This window comes from Xylocopa sonorina, chromosome 2 (genome assembly GCF_050948175.1).
Source record: "Xylocopa sonorina isolate GNS202 chromosome 2, iyXylSono1_principal, whole genome shotgun sequence".
Lineage (NCBI taxonomy): Eukaryota > Metazoa > Arthropoda > Insecta > Hymenoptera > Apidae > Xylocopa > Xylocopa sonorina.
In genome coordinates this window covers 10,495,482-10,512,615 of record NC_135194.1, presented here as the reverse complement: position 1 = coordinate 10,512,615, position 17,134 = coordinate 10,495,482, and the positions used below count along the sequence as shown (strand labels likewise).

At 44.0% G+C, this 17,134-nt stretch overlaps 2 protein-coding genes across 3 annotated transcripts in view; one reads left to right on the top strand and one right to left on the bottom strand.

The window, feature by feature from the left end:
* The window catches only part of Ikkbeta (inhibitor of nuclear factor kappa B kinase subunit beta), a 575,876-nt gene that overhangs the window by 194,196 nt on the left and 364,546 nt on the right, over positions 1 to 17,134 (top strand). The window lies entirely within an intron of this gene.
* The window catches only part of LOC143433363 (uncharacterized), a 310,410-nt gene that overhangs the window by 74,162 nt on the left and 219,114 nt on the right, over positions 1 to 17,134 (bottom strand). For both annotated transcript variants that reach the window (XM_076910695.1, XM_076910696.1), the window contains one exon: positions 7,722 to 7,808. In XM_076910695.1, coding sequence (XP_076766810.1) covers positions 7,722 to 7,808 — 87 coding nt within the window. The remainder of the gene's footprint in view (positions 1 to 7,721; positions 7,809 to 17,134) is intronic.

Sequence of the window (17,134 nt, the reverse complement as noted above, 5' to 3'; positions counted from 1 at the left end):
TATCTTAATCGCGAATTCTCGCGAGAGCTCCAATGGAATATTTTGCTACGTTGAACGTTCGCTACGTGCACATCGAGGATGTCATAGCGTTCTTATCGTGGCCGATTAGGTGGATCACACGTGGAAATTTATTATACGAACGATACGCACCAGAGAAATGTTTCTCTTCTAAGAAGAAAATTAAATAAATGAAAAATACTTAATGTTAAAGGTAGTAAATATTATATATTTTCTAAAATAATTTTCGCTAGAATTAAATACAACGATTTAAGCTCTTATTTCAAGTTTTACGATTGTACAAACCCTCGTCAAGAAATTCGTGTTACACCTCGGAACCTTCGACTTCCCTTCGAAAGGATACAATATTTCAAACGTCTGAGCAGTTCAATCGGCTAAATGACTCTCTGTCACATTCGACGGTTAAATCGATAATCCTTTCATTCTCGAAAGTTGCTTGTCTTCTCGAATCGCGCCACGAGTTGCTCTCCTGACAACTACAACTCGCTATCATTTTGTACTCTTAACAATTTGGAATTTATCGATTTTCCTTAAACGTTTCTCCGTCGATGTATCACGGATTTGCGATCATTCTAAGAGGTTGAATCTCGACGAACATTTCGTCCAAAGCTTCTGAACATTCAATATAACTTATGAACAGGCGTACGCTCGTGTTAAACGCAACAGAAGAAACTATTATAGGCGACGTTAGAAGATTGGAAAAGTTCCTCGACTATTTACGTAGGAATATGACAGAATTCAGCTGAGTAGAAGAGTTCAATTCAAGGCCATCTACATTTTTTATACGATACACGGTATATTTCCCTCAGGGGAGGCAGGAGGGGTGAGTTTAGTCGCGAGTTATTATGTATGAATTTCTTGAAAAATTTACAGCGCAAACAACTTTGCTCGCTCCACTCTCTGTAATCGTGACGAAGAAGACACAACTTGTACGGTTTTAGGGTAACTTAGTCGACTTTCAAACCTCAGGTTAACTTTTACTCGCTACATTTTTTAACAGATTCCTGACAACCCTATTTCATTGGACAAATTACTTTTTTCAGACATTGTATCGTATCGTTCGCAACACTCTCCAAGTCGTGTGACGATTAGTTGCCATTTCGTCGATGCAGTTACCTTTGGCTGCACGCGTTCATTTTGCAAGTCGCTGGTAAGCGAACTCGAGGGATAAACGAGATATTAAACGTACTTTTCGCTTCCTTCCACAAGTACAACATTTCCTGGCGAAATGATGAACTCCAAAACGAGTTGCACCACGTTCGCGCGTAACACGAAAAAAAGGGGGAACGAAAATGTTCGTTTATATTCCGCGAGAGACGTTCCGCCAACTGCGAGTCGTGAAAACAATATCCACTGGTCCATCCGAAAGATTTTTCCTTAATAACCATCGAGGAAACAACTCGAAACGAGACACCTCGCGCGCCAGTGACAACGTTATTTTCCGGGGGTGCGAACGCCCCGGTTCGCGTTTCCTTCCGGTCCGCGGCGCATCGCGTGTCGTTCGAAAAAAGTTCGAGCTGCGCGAAAAGTATAAAAAAAAAAAAAAAAAAAAAAAAAAGGAAAGCTCGTCATCTCTCGTCGTCGTTTCGTTTGTCGTCTTCCTGGCTGACGGACGTAGACGGACAGAAATTTTTGTCGCGCAGGGTTGCAATTGGGACGTCGATTATCCTGGGATCGATTATTTAGACACCCATTATTCGGGACGTCGATTGTACGGAAATTGATTCCCTGATTATCGATTATTGGAGCATGTAGATTGGAATTCCAAATTATCACCAACTGGACAGAAACCGATAATGATGCGCGGCTTTGCCTGTTAAAAGGCAGTCGAAATGCGTCGTTGTTCGAACGTCTAAATGTTTCAATAACGGTGCCGCGTTGATTACATCCGGTCTGCGTCGATTACGTGGATTCTTTGCTGTGGACGGTATTGTGAAACTTCTTTCGTTTTTTTTCTAATGGAAAACTTTATATGTAATGAAAAATATTGCGAGTATAAAAATGTAGAACACGCTATAACATTGGTTCTAAAAAAAAAAATAACCAGTAAAAGTCCGCCTTCTTTCATTACCTCTGCATATTTACGAGACAGACGAGGGTAAGTATCTACGCGAACACCCTGTACATTCAAAAGTATGTGCGTTTCTCGTTTAACTTCTCAATCTGCATAACAGGTACAACAGCGGTGTACATATTCTCATTACCATTTGTATGGTACTTTTTTTTGAAAATAATCTCGCGATTAGCATGTTACTACTGGAGACTGAGGGCCAACAAGATTGGTGGAACGTCCCGTTGTTGTACATATATTTTCTTCAACGTTGCGAATACAATCGTATTCTTTCAATTCAAATTAAACTGCGTGGATATCGATAAATTAATATTTAACTACACAATCATTCATTCAGAATGACAATAATTACCTCGTCGACCACCTTGAGGAAGCATCGATGCAAGCGGAGGAATTGGACAATTCTTTTCTATTTTCTTTTCGAAGTATTAAAATAATTAGGAAAGCAATACAATCTCTGACTCAATATAGACTTGAATCGTTCTGAACACTAAAGGAATTTAACTTACTTTTATAATTCGTCTATACACTTCCATAAAGCTGTAACATTTTATTTAATGTCCGTGCAATACCTTAACGTTTACACGCTTCTAAAAAATATGAGGCGTTTCATAGAAAAAAAAGACCAAAGCGACCTTAATATGTACACAGTCAGCAAACATCGCAGAAAACACAGTGAGACCGTGCAAGTTAGCCGAGCTCTACGGCGAACGAGAGGAGCCGTCGAACGCGAAAACGCAAACAATTCGGGCACGGCAGAGTGTTTCGGAAACAGCGTATCGACGCGCGTAAATTAAAGGGGGGGGGGGGGGGCGTTGAATCTTAATGAGCAAAGATCAAACACCACGGCGGAAATGTCCGGTGCGCAGTTACGCGAGCACGCGCGAGTCCGCAAATAATCGGCTAATTATCGTGCCGGTGTATTCCGTTTCACGAGCCGCGTGAATTCGAACGGCGAAAAACGTTGATAAAACAACTAATGCGATTAATCAAACGTGCCTGTGCCACGGCTATCGATCTAATTCGCCGCGGTTCGCTTTTTTTTTTCGACCCACCCCCTCGCGATCGCGCGCGCCCCGCTCTTTTCTGGATCGCCGCGCGGTGGGCATTATTTCAACGTCCACCGGGAGAACCGCGGCTGCCCGGATAAATAACCGTGGGATCGTACGAAATTTCGCGATAAAACGTCGCTCCTCATTGCGCTGGAAGGAACTACCCCAAAGTGAGATACGGCTCGCGTGACGAATGTCCTGCGCGCTCACTGACGTAATCAGTGACACATGTTCTACGAATATCACTTTGGAAAACTTTCCTTTCTTCCCTTTTTTTTCCTCCTTTTTCGTCTCTTTTTTTTTTGGTTGACCTCACGGTGAATACCAGGACGTGACGCGCGTGTTGCGAGCGTTTTTTCCCTTATTTTAGACCGCGCCACGGCAGCGATAGCGAATTTCAGCTTGACAATGAGCGAAAAGGCAAGCTTTGTATAGCTTCGCGGATACGGTCAGATGCAACAGCCTGCATGTCCATCCGGAATTTCGAGAATACAGGAAAATACGCATCGTCGTGTACAGCAGTGGACACGTAGGCCAGGAATTTCTGGTAAAATGTTTCAGAAAATGGCGTTTGACAGTTTTTTTCGGGTAATACGTTCAGATATTTGATACATTTGGGAAAGTAACTTATAGCTACTGTCGTAAAACGTCAAGAGAAAAGTGTGCTCACTAATGTCATAACAGTTAGATATCGACAGAGATCTTTCTTCTGTATGTTATTCTCGTGTAAATTGACTCACATTTGTCAATCAGCTGTCCATAGCAGTAATAACACCAAGAAGCCATCGTTTCGACTCTAGCATCAGATTCAAGTCCAGAGAAATTTGTATAACTTTCTTTACGAACATAATTTTTACAGTAAAATATACTCTTTCTTCATTTTACCTATTTACCAAGTAAATAAACATTAGTTCCCAATGTATAATAGAATTTAACCATAAAAAAAGTAGAACGTTTTCGACAGGAAACTCTTTAAAACCCCTATTGACCCGTATTAAAATCAGAAAAATTTTGAAGCGCTGTATCTCCGAAGATAACAATCTCTACTCGACGCAATCCAGCTTGTTGGAAGCTGGGAACCCTCCCCTTGAAAATGGTCTTCGAATCATCTCGATCCGACTTCCGGTTCCCGAGATATCGTCGTGTAAAGGGAAGGGTAATTTTTAATCGTTTACTATCTCTGTCCTCGTCTGCAGGACTCGGACCTCTCGCTCGCTCCTGGTCACTGACCTACCTCAATGATCAGTCACGTGGTCAGTCTGCCAGACAGCCGCCAGACGGTTTTTTTTACTATTACTATCAGTGCGTACGCATTTCCGGGAAAACATCTGGGTCAAGTTCATTCATAAATTCCCCCCCACCACCTTCCGCGCCGTAGTAAGAATGCGAAACTTTCAACCCTTATATCTCTGGAACGGATTGAGATATCGAGATGAAACAAAAACTGGCTTCAATCGTATCCTTTTCTCCATCGATTTGATGGGTTTTGGTGATAAAATTTTTCTTTTTTTTTAGGGGTAGTTTTATAACGTAGCTGGGTATAAATACACCTTACGTGTGTATTGATGAAAGTTCGAGCGATTTTAGCGATCGAGATTTAAAACCTGTGCGTTGATTTTTATTGGTAATTAACTATACGTGGAGTATTAAATTGAGGTTCAAGTTATTTCTACGTGTACACTTAGATTTAGAGTTCCCTGTTAAAAAAGGGGACGAAGTCCTTTCGTCGAAGAGTTGAAAGGAAGAATGAATAGCTGAAAATCGGTGTAAAAGTAACGTTTAGATTCCATTATCTTAGATACACGATTAATTGGAATTCGATTAATTTAATAGAAAGTTTGAGGTCTTATCAATCGAGACACTTAAGTTTAATCATATTTTGAAAATTCAATCTGCCCTCCCATATTTATTATCGCCTCTGGAAATAATTCCGACCAGCCTGCGTCTCTGCTAGTTGAAATGGTTAAATAAAATACGTCGAGAACGCGCCAAGGAAAACCATTAGCGAAATTAATTGGCAGTCTTCGTCGCGCTGATACGGCTCGTTTCTTCGCGGGAACGAAACCAGAGGTTAATACGTACGTACCGCGAATTGGCACGCGTTCAAGCCGATTCTCGAACGACTCCGTGGCGCGCGTACTCGAGATCATCGGGAACACGCCGTGGCCATTGGGGCTCGCTTTTTAAAACACTTTCAGCGGCCGTCGAATGTCCGCGATTTGGCTCATTTTCTATTCCAACCCGTTCGACGCGCGAGGGAATGTCCCCGATCTCGAGAATCTGACGCTTGTTCGCGGGAGTGAATAAACGCTCGATTTTCCGTAATTGTGTCTAGTAAGAAAACGGTCGACTTTCTGCGGTCTCGTTGCGATGCTGCTTCTCAATTAATTTCACACGGCAGAGTGAAAATTAATTTTGCACATTGCTTCAATATTCGTTCTAACTTCCTTGATGCAACATTAACACCATCGTCAAGCTCAACTTTTATTCCCGCGTCATCGAGTGAAACGGATTCGATATTCAACGCGTGAAGCGCTATTAAAAAAAAAAAAAGAGAAGCCAAAAGTCGAGTATCTGAACACGGACAAAGAGAAGATCAGCCAACCGATTCAGCCAACTCGAAATCATCTGAAACGAGATTCCGCCGTCGAGCGTGGCGAGGGCCATAATCAACGCTCGATTTGTCGAACGGAAGTTACGTTTATAATAAATTGCCTCTGGCTAATTGGCTCGCTAACAGGGCCGATACTTTCGGGGCGAACACAACCAAGTAGCCGTTGATTGGCAAAAAGGCGGGCGGGTCTACCCCCGCGGAAGCGTTCGCCGTTTCTTTCGGCAGCATCTTCGCGGCGCTCTGCAAGAACCCCGGCCAGCGTTAATTAAAGCGGACGCGGGAAATATAATTATCTACGAAACAATCGTGAAAATTAATTAAGAGCCACTTCGCCGACGCGGATGCCACCGGGGGCATTATTTTCCTCCAAATTTTCGCGTCCTGTAACGTTAATTAAGTTAATTGGACGGCCGTCCCTATCGTCGCGCCTTCGTTTTATCGCGGATCGAGCCGCCGCGTAAATTAGATCGACTCCTGGAGGCGCAACTTCGACGGAGGGCTTTCGTTAATTTCTAATTAAATCCGGGGCTTCCGTCATCGATGGAATAATAACTCCGTCAACGCGGTGCCGGCGAACAGCTTCCGGCGGGCCTCCATTGTTCGACGCGTCCTCCGTTTCTACCGACGACGGCGACTCGTTCACGGAAACGGCGACACCGTCGAGTTAACTCGGGGCTGATTTACGGGAACGACTCCCACCTCTCCCACCTCCTCTCCGCCCTCGAAAATCCTTTCGACTCCCTTGTAAACTCGCCGACTTATCGATACCCGCAACGCGCGACGCCATTATGGTCCCCCAGCCGCGCGATTTAAATCTGCCGGGCATTCCGCGCGGGACTACCGAGCTACGATCCAGTAAATCTCGGCACACTATGAATATCATGAATACAATTATGAAGAATATATACAGGGTACATCTATCTTGTGTTACTTTTGTATTAGCGGGCCTGGGAGACGAGCGAAATTCAGAAAGGCGGAGGCGCCGCGTAAATTTCGTTCTCCGGTTAATTGCGAGACGGGGATAGGAGGTTTCCATTTTTTCTTTTGTTTTTTTTTTCAATTGCAGATGTGCCTCGTTTCCCGTGACCTCGATGTATAATAAAAATTGTACGTAGCATTGTTGCTGAACCAGAGAGGTTAGATAGAAGTTGGAATTTGAAAGAGAGATTGAAAGATCGTTGAGGCTGATAAAAATGTCCTGACGTGATAATATGGTTATTTAAATATTAAATCTCAAGCTGTTCCGATTTTATAATATTTAGTTTGTGTCTGCGTGGATGATACTTGAATGAATTACTGACCGTGAGTTTTGTATAGTAAATACTGCGTGCATTTGTTACTTTTGCAACGAATTGAGAACGCAAGATCGTCGTATTTGAAAATAAACTACAGCCACGCATAATTTTGTTGATACAAAGAATTTCAGTGGCACATTTAAACGTCCCACTCTATATATCTGCAAGATCTTTTATGTAAAACAGGCAACTTGAACATCATCCTTATCCGCTTTAATACGAAGAATATTTTTCACGTAATCTAAATGGATCGAAACGTGGCTTCTGTCCGATTTAATGCTATTTAAATTCCGCAAAAAACAAGTAACAAATTAACAAATAAATCCTTTACAATGAAAAATAAAACCGAAACGCTGAAAAGTCTCTGTGCAAACGGTACCCAACATTTCTATCGTTTATTCTGAAATAAAGAAGAGAACGATTTTTAACCCTTCAGGTGTCGACGAACGAGAGATATTAATAAAAAAGCCGCTCGATTTATTCGATTCGTCGAGGCTCGCGACGGAAATGGCGGCACCGCGCGAAACCCCTCTAACAGGGTTAACTGAAATATTCACAATATTCCAACGGTTTCTATCCACGTCACTAGAGAGACAATCCCCGGGTAAACGCGATAAAGCGTTGTAAAAGACTCTTTGAAAGCGCGATACAACATTCTGAGCTCGCCTTACCCCTTCCCTGGGCACTCGAAGAAATCCTTTCATCCCCGTTGCCTCGGCTCGACTCTCTGTTGCGTTTATTCTGCGGAATGCGGCCATCTGAAACAAAAAGCCGCGGAGGGCCGTTAGCTTCCGGTCCCAGCAGGGGAGCTGTTCGCGTCGCAGCGACGACGACGCGATTTCGATCGTTCATCCCCTCGCGAACGTTCGAATCTCGCGTTATTCTTCCAAATCGAGAACGTTCAGAAGCAAATCCCTCCTCGCACCGTTCTGGTATTCAATCCCTGGGAAACATCGCCGTTAAATGGCAATGGCGACGCCTTATTTCGTTCCGAGGGGGGGAATCGTGCATTCGCGATGTTTGACAACGAACGCTCGCCTCACAGTCGCGTTTTATTCTCGTTTCATCCCCCTCGTCGTCGCGAAACAACGGCCACGTTTCGAGCCAGCGCTCCTCTAGGCGATCAAATTTGAAACTTCTTCGTTTTCTTTCCGCCTCCTCTCAGACGAGCGTGGATCAAAACGATTTAGCGTCTTTGTTAACGTAGAAGCGTTTCAAGACGGGTTTAGAGTTAACTCTCGGGACGATTAAACGCTGCGCCGGAGCGCGCGAGATATACGATTAAGTCCTGTTGGGTAAACGTGAAGAGCACCGGATACGACGGACGTTTTCGTTGCAGTACGTTGACGGTGGATTAAATCCACGGCCCCGTTTTAATTGTGTTACTATTTGATACGCGACGCGATTGTTATTACGCTCGAGTTGACGTGGAAAATTAAATATGATCCGGCGGAAGAGCGAGCCGAGGCGACGGAAATGCAGCTCGCGTTCCGTTTAACGTTAATACGGGGATATGTACGCGCGTGCCTTTTTTAAGCTCCTTTCGGCGCAGCAGGCATTTTAAATGGAACAGTTTGCGGGACGAAAAAAATTCCATCGTTAACGGGATCCGACTTGATATTTCTCTTATTATAGACCTTTATTTTTAATCAGAGGAACCGAGGATCTAAATTTCAATATACGGTTTATTCAAAAACCGAGGCGGCTGTTGATTTTACGAAAATTGAGTTCAGATAATACTTCTATATAAATTCATATTTTCGCGGGTCTAACTTTTTTACTATTTAAATTAATTAAGTGAATAAAAACGGCGCGGTTAGACTGAAATAAAAATGTGCTCGAGCAAAAACAGTCCACAGATTTCCACTAAATTAACATAAACTAATAACTAACAGCCAACGCCCATTTCTATCTGTTAATCAGCGTATAAGATCGCAATGAGAAAAATGCACACGCATCGGTGCACGTATTTTAATCGAGCGAGTCTAACGCGAAACGTACCACGGGGGTAGAGCAAAATGGCGCAAGCAAGGTGGAACACGGTAACGCGTAACAAATATTACCCCGCTAATTTTTACCGCGGACGGGAACTAGTCGAAACTAATTCCAACAACGCTGGGAGCACGGCGCAAAAAATGGTTGTTCAGCGAGCGCACGAGGAGAACACGACGCACAGTGCCCCGGCAATATTTCGCCAGGCACCTAATGACTATTTATACAACGATTAAGGTACAAAGTATCCTCTAACCTAACCGCTATCACGCCAACAACGACGATATTCAAATTTCATCCGGCCAGGAACCCTCCGCCAGCCCAGGCTAGGGAAAGCTCCGAAACAAATCCTTTTATCCTCCGCGTTCCCTCGACGCGGCGCGTCTAACCGCCCCGTAGGATGTGTTCGAGGCAAAGGGAGCGGGGGTTGGCAATTCCGCGCCGGGAGAACACTTCATCAACCACGGGGAGGAAACGTATGGGTGCTGCGCAACGACGCGGTGTAGATACACCCTCCATCGTCTAAGGGCGGTGTACGTACGCTTCTGCCCCGTTCCGTTACGTTTGCATGGCACAACGGAAGTGGAAGGTTATCCTTCGCCTTGGGCGCGGCGCTGAATGCCGCGTAAACTAAGTACTTGTCGTTATTGCTGGGAACGGTCGTTGAATGGTTCAACAGGTTGGAGAGTGGGTAATAACGTGGAAATATTGTTTTGTTTTGTTTCTTTTTTTTATTTGTGAATTGGATTGTTTGGTTTAACGTTGTTTTTGCACTTTCGCGTTGGGTTACTTTTTCTAAAAGTTTTATATAAATGGGAGATGAGATCGTTTCGCAAATCGTTTATATCAATTTATTATCATGTAAAGCAGATTGAGAAGTAATTTCGAAACGTCTGCAGTTGAAAAAGCGATGGGAAGTCCAGAGGAGAATCATGAAAGACAAAGAAATTTATTTTCGACACCTAGTATTGAACGCGGTTCGAAAGGAAAATACAACAGCGCGAACAGTTTTAGTACTGCTTACGGAAGAAACGCTATGTCATCTCGTACGTGTAGAAAATGGTTCGGTCATTTTTCAGCAACGAAATTTTTATTTGAAAAATGAGAAACGTCCTGCGCGTTGTTCTCGAGTAGATGAGAAGTTCGTGCCACGGTAAAAGGAAAAAAAGTGCGGAGTTTTTCTGTTCACGGTGTCCAAAATTTTTGAAACTTTCAAACCGAACAGCTCACGGTGATTTGACGAACGTAGGAATTTAGAAGAAAAATTTTAACATACAGCCACTACTACATTTTCAAGATATTTCACAGTTTGCTTAAGATTTTCCCAAGCATATAAAAACCAATTCGATTCACCATTCCTCGTTACTTTATCAAAGAAATAAGTACAATCGTGAAATACGTGAACTAGAAAAGTAGTCGAAAGTACGTCACTGGACACATAGAAACTTTCAACGAATTTCTGCCTCATCGAAAAACAGAAAGACAGCAACCTGTCGCGTCAATGCATCCAAAAGCCAGAAAACGATATCTCTCATCGATACTATCGCAATTTAACGAAACTAACAGGATACGTCACTGAGAGATACGTCTAAGGGACCTTTACTCGGTAACAAGGTGCGCGCACGCCATCTTTTTCTTCGCCAGGGCTAGAGCGAAACAAGTGCAAGAGGTTGAGCATCGAGTGTCTTCACCGAAACTGGCCTCAAGCCAAGGCATTATTTTCGAGAGGATCGTAGAGAGAAAGAGAGAACGAGAAAGAAAGGAGTAGAAGCAGGAGGAGGAGGTGGAAGAACGGGTGTGTGACAGGCCAGAAGGAACAGAGGGAGAGAATAGAATCGGACGGAGATGAGGAGACCAGGGTTGGTAGCCCAAATGAATATTTAATTTCTGCATATCTCACCCCGACTAAAGTTTAGCACGACAGAGCGGCCGCCACTCCCAGAGGGGAGAAAGGGACCTCCGTATCCCCTGTACTCCGGGGCAACCCCCGCTCGTAATATAGGATAGAGTCCTCGCGGAAGTTATGTACCCTTTCCTTTCAATTTAAGGGCCCAGGGGCTGTCTATTTTTCTTTATCCGCGTATTTACTCTCCTGGCTCCCTTTGTTCTTTCCGCCAGCAGCCTGGTTTCTTTCCTTGTTTGCATTTTTCAACCGCCTCTTAGCTCGCCCTGCCTTACCTCGACCTCTTGCCCACCCCCTCGCCACCCTTACGAGGACACGGCCTCCGCGTTACGTCTCTTTCTTCGACGGCGCTCGAGATACCTCTGCGTTACTCTTTTATGGACGCAGTTTCGAGTTTCTTTAATTCTTCATCCCCATAGCTGCTCACGTACTTCCACGATTTTTTACTTCACCCCCCTGGCCGAGTCCTCCGCCGCCTCGCACATAATTCCTCCGGCCCCATATTTCTCCCTTCGCTCGCGAGAGTTCGCCGTTCCGCGTTTCTCCCTCTTTTTCGCCGGGTCCGCTCACCCCCTTCCTGACCGGCATTCAGCCCCCTTTCCACGCTGGCTCTTCTTTTCTCCATTCCTCCATTTCAAACTGTTCTTACTTTCCCCACTTTCCCGACGCGAACGTCTTTTTGCACCCGTCCCCTTTGTCCGCGCTCATTTGTCCACATAGTTTCACCCTTTCCCGTTACTCCTTCCCGTCCCTAATTACTGTTTGTTGTTGCCCTATTTTCACCCATCCGTCTCGAACGGCAGCCTCCAACCCGAGCACACGGTCCGTCCATTCTTTCTCCACGGACGCGGACCATTGTGTCGCCGTTCGACCCGTTTCAACCAACCGTCCCAGTCCTCTCTACCTCCTCCTCGTCCTCCTCCTCGATCCTCGCCCACCACTTTCCATAATTCCTTTCCATTCATCACTCGCCTCACCCCTTTGATTTACACCGCTTCTTCTCCGCCACTCTGTGCACCATAGATAGTCACGCGTCTCGTCTTCGACTGTATCCCCAATTTTTCATCGCGTCCCGTCTTCCTAGGCCATTACCCTTAGCACCCTGACCCTTACCCTTTCGCCGCGCCCTTTTCGACTACCCGCGCAGCTCGTGGTCCAAGGGCCAATTACGAGGCTCCTCGTGATGGCGCGCGGTAGCGTCGAGGGCGAAAGAGCGCGATAAAGGGCGAGGGGAAAAAAGAGCCGTCGGAGAAAGGTCGGCAGATGAAACGCGTTGGTATGCACTGTGTACGAAGATGGGACGATGGTAGGATCTCTGGGCGGGGTTGATGGTAAGGGTTGCGTGGGGTGTTGCTCGATAAGCAGAAATAGCGAGTAGACAGGCATGGAAGAGCTGTATTTATAGTACGTTAGTGTGTACATGTTTATGGTTTCACTGCAGGATGTTTGTCAGGGTTCGCGCGATTAATTACAACCACGAAAGTGTCGCGTGATAACTATTTGATCAACAATTCGGGATGCCTTTGAAAATCCCTCAAGCTCCCTCGCTTTACGACTTTAACCCCGCCTCGGAGTGTTCGCATTTGCACATTTATTCGGAAAATGGAGCTTCGTAGCTCGACTCTGGGCGAGTAAACGAGAAAGTAAAGCGCGATTGCGAGAGGCTGGCCTGTTCGAGTGGCGGAGGATCGGACAGGGGTGCGGGTGAACGGGTGCCACTGAAATCCGTGACCTGAGACCCGTGCTGTCTGAGCTAAGCTTCGGCTTAAGAAGCTTCGTCTACTCCATCTTCGTTATCGTGATATAGGAACGCTGGCCGCGTTATATCCGCGGAATGGATATTATACGGTGAACACGATTGCTTGTCGCGAGAGCGTACTTGTTTAATTAACGCCTGGCGCGAGGTGCGCCGTGAAATTGCACCGCGGGAAATGATCGTCCCTCTTTTCGCGTTTCTTGTAATTAAAGGGGGAGCCGCGATTCGACGTAAATAATGGTGGCCTCGAATTCTTCTCGTCTGGGATTTCTGTTTTACAGACTTTAATTCAGCTGTTTAGTTTAAAAAATAATGCAAATTTAATTAGTGTCTCTAGTGTCGTACGCCGCGTATTTAGACGACATTTCGTATCGCTGCGTGGCTGACATTTCGTTGTTATTGAGCTGACATTTCGAAAAACGGAAAGGTCGACGCAAAACGACGAAATGAATCACATTACCACTATTCTTATTTTTGATTCTATTGTATCTCATGAAGAATTCTAAATTATTCGTACCAGGAAGTTGATTCAAAAAAATTCGTGACAGATGCGATTCAAAGATACGATGAGAAAAATTTCCATGACGACGATGCGATTTCTAAAATTTCACGAAAACGTTAAAATCAACACGATTCATATTTAAATGGTTTGCGAGACTTTTTATTCAAACGTCGATTCTATTCGAACGATAAAAAATTGAGAAGCGTTCCAAAAACACCTTCCGACCCGAGTATAAAAGTTGTATTTTCATTCGTATCGCTGGGGCGGTGAAATAAAATTTGGGGTGCAACGACTACTGCAAATGGGGTGTCCCTGGAGTGTGACAGGGACGCTGCTACACCTTTTATACACAAGTTATCAAAAAAACAGTAACGCGGGCCTTCCTTTTGTTTCATTCTTTTATCTCGATATAATTTCTGCCTTTCAGTTGCGGAATTCTTTTGGCTTCGGCAGGAAGGATATCATGTTTTGGTCTCCGGAGGGATGCGACTATCTTCCGCGAGCGAATGAAGGAGTGTTCGACAAATAAAAACTTCTTGAAAGTTCGTGTCGAGTAGTTCATTGAATAATTGGATGCTTAAGAATACTTTGAATGCTTTGAAAACATCGATTCATCAGTAAATATAATTAATCCTGCACTTGAAGGAAAAAAATGAGGATCTATTTATGTTAAAAATTAAAAATCTACCTTTAGAATAAAAAAAGCAGTTCGCATAAACAAAGCAAGGCTACTAGTATCATAAATTAAAATTGCTATGCAAATCAGAGAATTAAAGAAACCAATGCACGCACACGAAAGCAAAACGCTTCTATCCCAACAAATCCCCGCCGTATTTATTCATTTATCACGCGAGCTCCGCGTAAAAGTACGCTCAATCCGAAGCTGGGTCATTAATTACACCCTAAGAACGCGTACCATTAACGTCCACATTACCAGCAGCCAGCGCAACGCGACTACCGATCGGAAGAAAAGGGCCACAGCTTCGAAGGACGTCTCCTCGACGAGACAAATGGTGTTCCTGCGGAACGTCAATATAAGGGATGCATACGCGAACGCGGGGGAGAGTTTCGAGCGGCGAACGGCCGCGTAATGTTTGAATAGGCGGATTGAAACGCGAAATATTCCTGGTTCGATCCCCCTGAGCTCCGCGCGCGGTGATTAAATAAAGAATAAGAAGCCTGAGGAGGCGAGGGGGTGAATGGAGAACGCGCGCGCGCGCGGTCTTGGGGTCGAGCGAACGATACGAACTGGGTTTGTACGTCGAGCTGAAAAGTTCCGGGAACGAAACGGGGAAAGACGAAGAGAGATAAGGGCGTCGAGGGATTCTTTTTTATGTGTCGCGCGCGGGGAATGACAAGAGTCTGGTAGGGAGGAATCGTGACGACGAGGGCACAATGGCGGAGGGTTGATGCGAAGAATAAGTGGCAAGTGGCAGGATAAAAGGTAACGCGCGCGTGTTAAGAAAATGTACGCCAGATGTTCTGTTTTAATTAATTTCTGCCCCGCGGTAATTAATGACGAAGCTGTTTCTCGAGTGAAACTTATTCTGTTGGCGATGTTCGATGTGCATGCATCATCGAAGCGTGCCGTATCGCTGTGCTAATTTTTGAAATTTCACTTCAGTTTAAGGTTAAATAATTTGAGCGGTACATTTTTATTTTCTACGGTGCGCTTTAAATTACGGTAGAACCGAGTGGATAGTAAATATTTAAGGAAGTCGTAAGCTTTCACGAGAACAAATTTCTGTAAACGTTGCTGGTAAATTTCAATATGCACGCGGTACACTCATATAAAAGACGAAGATGGAAGTTAACTGCTGTTAAAATGATAAATCGAGTTTAAATGTCTTCGTTATTTATCCTCGTTATTGTATTATATCTGCAGTTAAAATTGCAATTCGAAATAACCGAGGGATTATGTTTGAAATCTGAACGAAAATTTATATTATTCTATGATTTTGTTCAATTACCCATCGCGCTGTTGTAAATTTTATACATCAAATTTAAATCAATTTACAGAACGCAACAAATTTTAAAGCAGACGTATAATGTATATCACAAGAGTTTATAGTACAGAGAAACGATTAACAGCTATTCGTTTAATATAAAAACATAAATTTAACAAGTACTGGGTATGAAGTACCATTTCGTGGAAGAAAAGCATTATTCGTGTCTGAAAATAAGTCGAAATATAAATATCAGAGATGAGATTGGCTAAGAATAATGATCGAGGATGAAAACGCAATGCACGACAAAGTAAGGAAAGCTTGAAAGAATCAGAGAATGCCTGTGAAAGGGTGAAAGAGAAAGGAGAAACCCCTTACAGTTGGTAATCCGGATTTAGCCAACCATTCATTCGAATCCAAGACGACATTAACAACAATGCGTATACTCGCTTTTATCAAGGATTCCATTAATCATCCAAGTTATTGCATTAACAGTACCATATTTCTATCGTATTCGATCCTCTGATATCAGAATTGAGCTTCACATAAAAATGGAGACTCGCAAATTAAAAATTGTGTCACGAAAACCGAAAACCAAAATTAAAAGCTTGGAGCCACTTCAACAATTTACCGATTTTACCCTTTAATATTGACCGTGTTTTTGGTTACAATCCAACCAACAACAATGTTACATTTATCGCGAGTACCATGCGTAAGTAATTTAGCGATGCAAAGGAAAATAACAATAATCGATAGACCCTCTATGAAAAGCGATAAGTAACGCGTAAGAAAAAGGAACAAGAGTAAACTGACATATTAGAAGCGAGTGTAAATATCGTCCGTCCATAAATCATTTCTCTCCAGTGAAAAATGTCAGACGGATGCTGTGCATGGGCTTCCGCGAGCACATCCGAGCGACGATCACCGGGTGTCCGCGTCGAATATATGTATTAAACGCGAAAATACGTCGTTAGGCGAGCAGTGTGTGAGAAAATAGCCGAAGAACAAGCTCAATTAAGAATTTTCATAAATTGCACCTATACTATTCGATTTGTGATATGCGCAAAGTTGATCCTTCACATTTAATAATCGATACTTTCCAAAAAGTGATTTACACTACCCTTAATCGTCCATTTCTCCGAAAAAAGGACTTCTAGGAACAATTGAAAGGCTCGAAAAACATCAGAAAGGTTTCCAGCAGCATTAGCCCTGAAAAGCGGCAATTTCAAAGTCTCACGCGCGCTGCGGGTGTACGTAGACGAAATGGAACGAACGGCTAGGCGAGAGGAGAGGCAGAAGGCGTGGAAGAAATCTGGTAAAAAATAGACAAAGTGCGACAGGGTTAAAATGAAAGTAGTAGGAAGTGAAGGGTAGAGGAGAATGGCGGCTGGTAATGCCGGGCAAGCCTGACCGATTTAACTCGAGCAGGCCAGCGTACCGTGGCGCGACCGTAGCCGAGCGCTGCGGCTAAAAGCTGCTAACTAATCTGTGTAAGCGGACACTGCAACGGAAGTGACACGAATATAATCTGAGCTACGTCCCGTCTACGTGCGTGTACACCGCGGGAGTGAAACTGGCGGCCCTCCGTGGAAACGTATCGTCCTTAACGGGCGCGCCTTCCTTTCGTTAACCCGGTGTATCTTTCCCGCGACACCTGCTGCTCCACGATAAGACGCGGGGTATTTAAAAGGCAAGAAAAGGAGACAAGTGTTTGAGCAAACCTAAGAGCGGACCACGTCGGGTGAGATGGAATCTCTGTAACCAGCGAAAGAAGTGCAACGCGTGTAGATGAAAAGAGATTTTAAAGAAGGGCAACGGATTAAATGGTCAGTATTTAAATCAACTTTCGCAAGGATAAAATAACTAAACTGTACAGTACTTAAATAGTGAACGATTAGTATATAATAATATATACATTATAGTCAGCGAAAAATTAAAGAAGATTAAAGTACCGATTAGAAAAATACCAGCCTTTGATATTTAAA